The 9,528-nt window shown below is 38.0% G+C and overlaps 1 protein-coding gene and 1 long non-coding RNA gene across 2 annotated transcripts in view; one reads left to right on the top strand and one right to left on the bottom strand.

Moving 5' to 3' along the window:
- LOC109163755 overlaps positions 1 to 7,756 on the top strand; it is a 17,047-nt gene extending 9,291 nt beyond the window's left edge. Inside the window, exons 2-3 of the long non-coding RNA XR_002051323.1 lie at positions 7,005 to 7,011; positions 7,695 to 7,756. This is a non-coding gene — a long non-coding RNA (uncharacterized LOC109163755). The remainder of the gene's footprint in view (positions 1 to 7,004; positions 7,012 to 7,694) is intronic.
- LOC109163753 (5'-nucleotidase SurE-like) lies at positions 7,134 to 8,652 on the bottom strand. The gene is made up of 3 exons (XM_019312462.1): positions 7,727 to 8,652; positions 7,577 to 7,636; positions 7,134 to 7,488 (listed from the first exon to the last, which is right to left on the bottom strand). Exons 1-3 carry the CDS (start codon positions 8,489 to 8,491, stop codon positions 7,306 to 7,308), a joined length of 1,008 nt encoding a protein of 335 aa, XP_019168007.1. The 5' UTR covers positions 8,492 to 8,652; the 3' UTR covers positions 7,134 to 7,305.
- Between the last annotated feature and the right edge of the window lie 876 nt (positions 8,653 to 9,528).

Here is a 9,528-nt window from a genome sequence, read left to right as displayed (position 1 = left end):
TTCCTTAAATCCTTTTCTAAATAAAACTCTATTTACTTGTTTTCTAGATTAGGTTTAGGACTCTTTTTCCTATTGTATTTAGATTACAATGCTGCCCTATACCTATAAATAGGGCACATCCATATCAGTTTGGAGGAGGCTTTAATTCAATAAAATTCTTAAGTTTTTCTTTACACTTGTGTAAGAAACCTTATGGCTAATTGTGGACTCAATTAGTGGCTAGTCGTGGACTCGACTAGCAAATTGATTCGTGGACTCGAATCAATCTTACTTTCTTCAACCTTAGATTTAGGTTTGTGGACTCGTTCTTGAATCGAAGGAAACTAGATCCGACTCTAGTTGATTGAAGATTGCAACATCAAGGTACTTGAAGCTACATGGGATTCTTCCAAGTCTTTGAGGATTCGAGACAAAGGGTTTCTCGTGAGGTTTAAGGGTTTAGTGAGATATTGATCTTCAAAGTCAGGGTATTGTTTATGTTTTTCTAGGCGATTCTTGAAATTCTTGATTCTGTTTTGAAGGGGTTGTGTGGATCCTCTTGGTCCGAAATTTTTGTTGATATTTACAGTGGTTATTTGGAGGTTTCTTATTAAAAAAAAAATAGAGAAAGCAAAAGAAGAAGAAGAAGAATAAGGTTGGGGAAAGAATAAGGTTGGTAGGAGAATCTTGGTGGGAAAAGGAAGGGGAAAAGTATAAGGTTGGAAGGAGTTCTTGATAGATTCCTAATTGGCTATGGTACACGTGAACCCCTTTTATATTCTATTTGTCTCTATCTTTTGATATTGGTCTTGCATATCTTTCTGTCATACTTCCTTCTTTGGTTTCCTTTTTCTTTCAAATCTTATTTAGTTTCTTTGCTCGTATTGTCCTTTTTCTTTGCTTCTTGCTCTCAATTTTATTACCGATCTCGCGATACACCCTTACCCTCAAAGGCTTGTGAAGTCTTCCAAGGTACGTTTTCTTGAACTTTGAGGTTGAATCCATATCAACTTGAGTACCGGACTAGAATTTTCCTTTTTGGAAAAAGGCTGGTGAGAGTATCTGCCACCTTGAGCGATACACGAGTGGAGTGTGTGTTTGTAAGAGTGTGTAGTGCACCCCCAGAGCTATATAATCCACCTCTTACCTGCGAGCTGAGAATAAGTGAGGGAGCGAGCCAACTTTTTGGTTTCACTAACGTGTCTACTCACACATCTTTTTGTTTAGAATTTTTTTTTTCCTCTACAGATGAATGAACAAGTTCCAAACCCACCCCAGACATTGGAAGAAAAAATAGATGCTCTAACCTTCGCCATGGACGGGTTACTCACACGAATGACTAATCTGGAGCAACGCTCACAGCAAGTGCAACCACCACACAATGATGAGCGACAACTGCCACCAGCAGGGAGAGTGGATCCTAGATGTCAAAGGATCCAACAGCCTAATGAGGAGTTAGGAAACATTAAACTTGAAATTCCTAACTTCTCTGGTGAGAAGGGACCAACAGAGTATATAGAATGGGAGAATGCTGTTGAAACACTTTTTGATTTAAAGCACTATTCTGATGTTACAAAAATTAGGCTAGTTGCTACATCTTTTAAGGGGTATGCAGTATCTTGGTGGAGAAAAAGAAATAGGGAGAGAGTTGCTGATTTTATTCCCTATGAATCTTGGGTTCAAGTAAGGGAAGATATGCGCCTAACCTTTCGCCCTAAATCTTTTTTCTATGATCTTGAAAGAAAATTGCAGGGAACTGTTCAGGGATCAATGTCGGTTGATGACTATCACCGAACAATCAATATTTTGCTTGAGCAAGGGGACATACATGAAGAAGAGGCAAGAACTATTGCTCGTTTCTTACATGGATTGAACAAAGAAATCCGGTGGGGAATGAGTACACAAAGATATGACACCCTTAATGATGCCTTGTATGCTGCACGCGAATCTGAAGTAAAAATCAAAGAGATGAAGATGTACAAGCCCAACAGTGGTGCATCAAGATGGAACAACACTCGTTCTACCCCTCAAAGGCGTGATGAACGCCCTCTTCCAAGAGATGATTCACGAGACAAAGGTAAGGAAAAGGTAAGTGAGGCAGTGAGGCCTCAACGTGATAGAGAATTGATTTGTTATAGATGTAATGGAAGAGGTCATATGGCTCGTGATTGTCCTAACAAGAGGGTAGTTAAGATAACAAAACAATGTGAAAAATTTGCCTCTTGTCTTGAATATGAGTCTGAGGATGAGGTTAGTGACCATTTGGAAACCCCCAATGAGCATGTTGAGGAAGAACCACCTTTACCTTTAGATTTTGATTATGAATATGCTGATAGTGAGTCTGTTCATACTCTTGTTGTTAAGAAGGTTTTGAATGTTCATCCTTTAAAAGAAGATGAGTCTCAAAGAGAAAATATATTTTATGCTAAAGGGTCAATTAGAGGGAATGCTTGTACTGTGATAATAGATTCTGGAAGTTGCACAAATGTGGCTAGTGCAGCTATGGTTAAATTTCTTCAATTACCTTTGCTTGATCACCCTAATCCATATCGTTTGCAATGGTTAACAGATGCAGGAGAAGTTAGAGTAACAAAGCAGGCTCTAATTCCTTTATCTATTAACAATTACTCTGATGAAATTTTGTGTGATATTGTCCCAATGTAGGCTGCTCATGTGTTGTTAGGTAGACCGTGGCAATTTGATAGAAAAATCACTTTTGATGGAATGATGAACACTTATGTGTTTCACATGGATGGAGTTAGATATGTCTTGTCTCCTTTGACTCCTAAACAGGTGGAAGAAATACTATTGAAATCAAGGAAGGTATCAAAAGAGGCGAAATCAGTGCCATATTCCCCTTATCCAAAATCAAAGCCTCCACCTCCTCCAATATCCCTTTCCACGCCATTTTCATCTCAAAACCCAGCAAAGGAATCACCACATCAGCCCTCTCTTCTTGCAACAAAAAATGACATTAAGAAGGCAATAAGAAGGGGAGACACGTTTAACTTACTTTTCATTCATAAGCTTACCACTGATCTTGATTCTTCTCTTGTGTTACACTCTGAATCTTGTTTTCGTAATGCCTCTATTGATGAATTGCTTGCTGATTTTTCAGATTTATTCCCTAAAGAGATGCCAAAAGGATTTCCACCACTTAGAGGGATTGAGCATCAAATCGACTTTGTCCCTGGATCTACCTTGCCAAACCGACCAGCCTACAAAACCAATCCCGTGGAAGCAAAGGAAATCCATAAACAGGTTGAAGAGCTTCTTGAAATTGGACATATTCGAGAAAGCTTGAGTCCGTGTGCCGTTCCAGTGCTCATTGTCCCAAAAAAAGACGGTACATGGAGAATGTGTGTTGATTGTCGTGCAATCAACAATATAACTATTAAGTATAGATTTCCTATTCCTCGACTTGATGATATGCTTGATGAACTTTATGGAGCTAAGTACTTTAGCAAGGTGGATTTGAAACGAGGATATCATCAAATCAGGATGAAAGAAGGTGATGAGTGGAAAACAGCCTTTAAAACAAAGCATGGTTTATATGAGTGGTTAGTCATGCCTTTTGGCTTAACTAATGCCCCTAGCACATTCATGAGGCTTATGAACCATGTTTTGAGGAAATTTATTGGTAATTTTGTTGTTGTTTACTTTGATGATATTCTGATTTATAGCAAGTCACAAGAAAAACACTTGAAACACCTTCGATTAGTTTTTCTTGAACTTAGGGCTGCACAGTTGTATGTCAATCTTGAGAAGTGTTCTTTTATGTCTGAGAGTGTTGAGTTTTTAGGATTTCATGTTAGTATAGAAGGTGTGACCATGGATTCAAAAAAGGTTGAAGCTATCACAAGTTGGCCAACGCCAACTAATGTATCTAACTTGCGTAGTTTTCTTGGACTGGCAGGTTTCTACAGAAAGTTTGTTCGTGATTTCAGCTCCATAGCAGCCCCTATGCATGAGTTGATTAAGAAAGACATCATCTTCAAATGGGGGCCTAAACAGGAACAAGCTTTTGCTACATTGAAAGAGAAACTCACCACCGCTCCTGTTATAGTTTTACCTTGTTTTGATAAAACTTTTGAACTATCTTCAATTGTGACATGGTTCGTTATTTCACATTCTTACTTTCCAAAAGGTTGAATCCCGACCCTGGCCCGACAGAGCATATGCGAGGATGTAAATCATGGTAATTCAACTGAACATGAACCACAGAGGCTAGACAACATTCTTACTTTCCAAAAGGTTGAATCCCAACCCTAGCCCGACAGAGCATATGCGAGGATGTAAATCATGGTAATTCAACTGAACATAAACCACAGAGGCTAGACAACATTCTTACTTTCCAAAAGGTTGAATCCCAACCCTGGCCCGACAAAGCATTTGGGGGGATGTAAATCATGGTAATTCAACTGAACATGAACCACAGAGGCTAGACAACATTCTTACTTTCCAAAAGGTTGGGGAGCATGACTTTCCAAAAGGTTGGGGAACATGAACCACAGAGGCTAGATAATGCAACCCAAACTACTGAAGATCCATTAAGAGTACCAGTTGGGCCAATCACAAGGTCTAAGTCCAAACAATTAAGACAACTCTTTATTGGTTATGTTCAAAAATGGTGGAAATCCAATTCAAGCCCAATTGCAAAGATGAAGAAGATTTCAAGGCTTTTTATAATTGTTTAAGTGCTGATTTTGGTGATTAAATTAGGCCCAAATCAGCCCTATTATTTTTGGTCATCATTAATTTAAATTGTTTGGCATAAAAGAGAAAACACTAGTTGTATTTAGAAAGGATTCCTTAAATCCTTTTCTAAATAAAACTCTATTTACTTGTTTTCTAGATTAGGTTTAGGACTCTTTTTCCTATTGTATTTAGATTACAATGCTGCCCTATACCTATAAATAGGGCACATCCATATCAGTTTGGAGGAGGCTTTAATTCAATAAAATTCTTAAGTTTTTCTTTACACTTGTGTAAGAAACCTTATGGCTAATTGTGGACTCAATTAGTGGCTAGTCGTGGACTCGACTAGCAAATTGATTCGTGGACTCGAATCAATCTTACTTTCTTCAACCTTAGATTTAGGTTTGTGGACTCGTTCTTGAATCGAAGGAAACTAGATCCGACTCTAGTTGATTGAAGATTGCAACATCAAGGTACTTGAAGCTACATGGGATTCTTCCAAGTCTTTGAGGATTCGAGACAAAGGGTTTCTCGTGAGGTTTAAGGTATTTTGATCCATCTCTATCTTTACTTTGAGAGCAATTCTTGGGACAATACTCATCTTATTTGAATCTTGGACTAGATTCATATCACTAGACAATATTCTTACTTTCTAAAAGGTTGGGGAGCATGGGAGGATGGCTTTCCAAAAGGAAAAGGTTGGGGAGCATCACTGCACACAAGAGCCCTAGCCCAGCCCTGGTCATACTTTCAAAACTTCACCTCTATGACCAGTTAAGCTGCCTATGATGGAGTTTCACATTCTTCCCACTATAAATAGAGCATCTATTTCATTTCAAAGATCACACATTGAAGCTTTGCAGAGTTCTCTTGACATTCATCTTGAAGTTACGTTTAGCACTTCTTTGAGGTTCACACAACTTGAATTCTGAAGGCACTTCAGTAAACCTGATTTTGAGAATTTTAATATACACATATATATACAAATTTTCATTTTTTTTTGTGTGTTTACAAATTTTGGCACCCAGTGTGGGACAACTCTATCTCTCGTGTCTTCACTATCAACCTACTTCTAGCTCTACCAACCGTTGGATGGCATCAAGCAACTCGGTGTTCAAGAAGTCCTATGGCTAAGTTGCTAGTACTGAGAGTACATCTACAATATAATTGATCTTGACGCTAGCCAGGAGACACAAGGATTGTTGACTAGGAGTCGCACAAGGAGCTTAATTAGGGATGAAATTTCTCGAACCTTAGTCAATTGTTCAATGAATGGTCCAGAGGCTCAAAACGACCCTTGTCGTCCCAAGAAAGGCTACATATGCTTCAAGTTGACCTTCATTCGAAACGAGCGACTGATAATAGGTGTCCAGCATCCCAAAATGGAACTCCTGATAGCAGGAGTCCAACATCACCGAAAAGAAACGTTAGCATTGGAGGCTCATCTCCGATGTCCCCCATGTCGAAAGTCGCACCGGAATGGTCATGCATTTATACCATATGCTGGCTATGACAATAAAGGAATGTTGGTTAAGGATAAAACATTTAGAAGGGATGGGGTGGGGTAGGGTTGAATAGGCTTTCTTTAAAAAATTGATTTATAAAATTTTAAAATAATTTTTGCAAAATAGTTTAATCGAGAGTATGCTAGCAGCAAATTTGCTAGTAACGGGCAACTGGAGAAAGTTAGCGGATTTTGGTTGAGCGCAAAACAGTCAGCTAAAAGCGTGTAAAGTGTTTGTGTTATCGATTCAATCAACTAGGCTTGTGCAATTATAAGAAAAGTGCTGAAAAGTAAAAAGAGAGAGAGACAAAAATTTTATAGTTGTTCGGCAATAGCCTAATAATCCACTTTTCCCCTCAACTCCATCGAGGTTCCACTAATATAATATTCCGTGAAAATACAATGGAAGGGTCACGCAATGTATCCACCAAACACTGTTGACTATACCGATGACTTTTCCTTGACCTGGATGTGCACTCCTAGCGATCTTCAGGATATGTTACCTGTTGGCATGAAGTCTCATGACTGTCATGTATTAATACAACATATGTATGTTACATGTTGATATTCGGGATATCTTACTGAAACAGGTTAGACAAGTCATAACAAAACTTTGTTTCTTTTTCAATGCCATTTGTAGTAAAGTTGTTGATCTAGTCGAAGTGTTAGATAATTTGAAGGCTAATGTGGTTGTTACTTTATGCCAATTTGAAATGTTTTTATTTTTTATTTTATTTTTTACGGTACACTTGATTGTTCACGTGGTGAGAGAAATTAAGATGTGTGGTTCATTATTTATGAAGTCCATGTAACCATTTGAGAGATATATGGTAATATTGAAAGAATATATGATCAAGAAATCCATATCGACCTGGAGGGAGTATAATACTTTACATTACTCTTCTCATTATTTTACCACAAAACATAATTACATCTTTCCAACAAAATGAAATTACAACATTCTCCAAACTTAAGTATCACCAAGAACAATACAATTAGAAACTAACATATTAACGCGTTTCAACTAATTAAATGCATGAATCCATTGATATAAAAGTATATATTAGAGAATTGAATAATTTTCTTAGCGTAATAAAAGACAAGAGTTTGTTACCATTGTGAAATTAGCACAACAATCCTGAAGTAGTACTAGAATCCAAATGATGTGTCTCCCCTTCATTTTCTAGGGAAGCTTGAAGTGTACAAGCAAAATTTGAGCGGTCATCCAAAGAAGACAGCCATTTGTTGAAGAATGTAACGCCATCTATATCGGCATTGAACAAAGCACTAATCGGAGTGACAGTTATCTGTAATAAAAAAAAGTGATATGTTAATGGTAAGACTCCAATAAATTAAACAGCATGCATATATATCAAATAAACAAACATTACTTACATATCCTTCTTGAAGAGAAGAATAATCAGTTCCACCTTGATCTACTTGCTTTGCTCTAACCTGTTAGAATGAAAAGAAATATTTAGAGGGTATGTTATGAAAACACAAGATGCTGCAGGTAGAAAGCTAATTAAGGGAAAGTGATCTCACTTCTCTAGTGAATAGAAACTGATCCTCCTGACTGCTAACAACACTTTGTTGTGCAGTTTGTGTTGGAGTCATGTCCATAGTCATAGTTGATAACATCTTCCCTCCTTCTGCTTCACAAGTAACTTGCTTCCATCCGGTTCTGATGAAACTTTTGCCTTGCTTAGTGAGGCGATAACCCTTGTGGTTCACAACATCAGTTGGCACAGTAATATTGAGAAAACAATTAAGGGGATAAGTTTGATTCTTGATATCACCCAATATAGCAGTAATGATGGGTATGAAAGCCTGAGCAGCTAGTGTGAAGTCATGAAGATTGCTCTTTCCATGAACCCAGTCATATGATAGAGAGATAGAGGGGACGCCATTGACGAAAGCCTCTCGAGCACCAGCAACTGTTCCAGAGTAGACAATGTGATAGCCACAGTTGCTGCCCATATTAATACCGCTTATCACTAAATCGGGCACTGAAGAAAACAGAGCTTTTGAGATGCCCAGGGAGGCACAATCTGCCGGAGTTCCGGCAACTGCAAACGCAGTGGCTCCGGCGATGTCGTGAACTCTTTTGGCCCGAATTGCGTGACGCCAAGTTATGCTGTGACTAACCGCCGATTTCTCGGAATCGGGAGCGCAAACGAAGACGTTGAAGCGATTAGTGGAGACGAGGACGCTAACCAGAGCTCTCAACCCAGGAGCATCCACTCCGTCGTCGTTGGTCACCATCACAGTGGGTAGATTTTGGGAGTAGTAAACGCCGTTGTTCTCCATAGCAGCTGGGGAAACGATAGATCTTGAAAGGATTGTGGAATTCAGAGTGTAATATCAGTTAGTTCTTGGGTGGAATAGGTGAAGAGCGATGGCCCCTGTATTTAAAGGCATCATTGGCAGCACTATGGGCATGGTGGTGAGTGCAAGATATCCGTATCTGGCGGGCGGCGGGCTATAGACTAGAAGAAGAAAATAAACTAAAAAAATACAAAATTCAACATGTGGCAATATGATGAAGATTTGAGAAAGCCGGTCATATTTCTAAATAAAGAAAGGTGGTCATGGCGAAGGTTCTTCACATTTCCAAGAAGAAAAATGGCCATGGTCCGTTGATGATGATCTGACGACTGACTAGAAATTTCAGTATGATTAATTGGCTAAAAAATGCATGTATCTATCATTATAAAAATGTGATACCCCTTACTTGATAATTTATTAATAAGATGTGTGTTGAGAGTGGGGTTTCTTCTTCTTGCAGTCTCTTCCTCACTTCTAAGTTGTAGTTCAAATTCAAAGTTTTATTTTAATCCTTGAATATATAGGTCAACATAAATTTCATTAAATTTTTTTCTAAAATATAGATAGGAAGGCTGTTAATAGCTCAATGGCTTCCCTCTATTTTTTTTTTATTTACCTTTACTCTTTCTTTCTACGTCCACCATAAATGGTGGTGGAGCTAGTTTAGGAATTTCATTATGGATGATAAGATAAAGTTTCAAACCATGAATAGTTATTTCTTCTGGCTAAGTTGACGTGAATGTTGTAGATATTGTCATATTGAAAATTTGACATAACAAAATGAGCTAATAATATTATATGCATTTTTATTTAATTATTTGAGTATGTACATCAAATAATGAGATAATTATCAAAATGGTCCTCCGACTATGACTTTTTCTCAAGGGTTCTTTGACTTTTAATTGCACCCAAAGCGATCCTCTGACTATTGAATTTTAAGTTAAAATGGTCATTCATTAGTTTTGGTATTAAGTGAATGTTAAAATGAAGATAAAACTGGTAATCCAGATTTTGTACTC

This window comes from Ipomoea nil, unplaced genomic scaffold (assembly GCF_001879475.1).
Source record: "Ipomoea nil cultivar Tokyo-kokei standard unplaced genomic scaffold, Asagao_1.1 scaffold3043, whole genome shotgun sequence".
NCBI classification, from domain to species: Eukaryota; Viridiplantae; Streptophyta; class Magnoliopsida; order Solanales; family Convolvulaceae; genus Ipomoea; species Ipomoea nil.
Note: the sequence above shows the minus strand (reverse complement) of the source record. Positions and strands in the feature narration are given on the sequence as shown.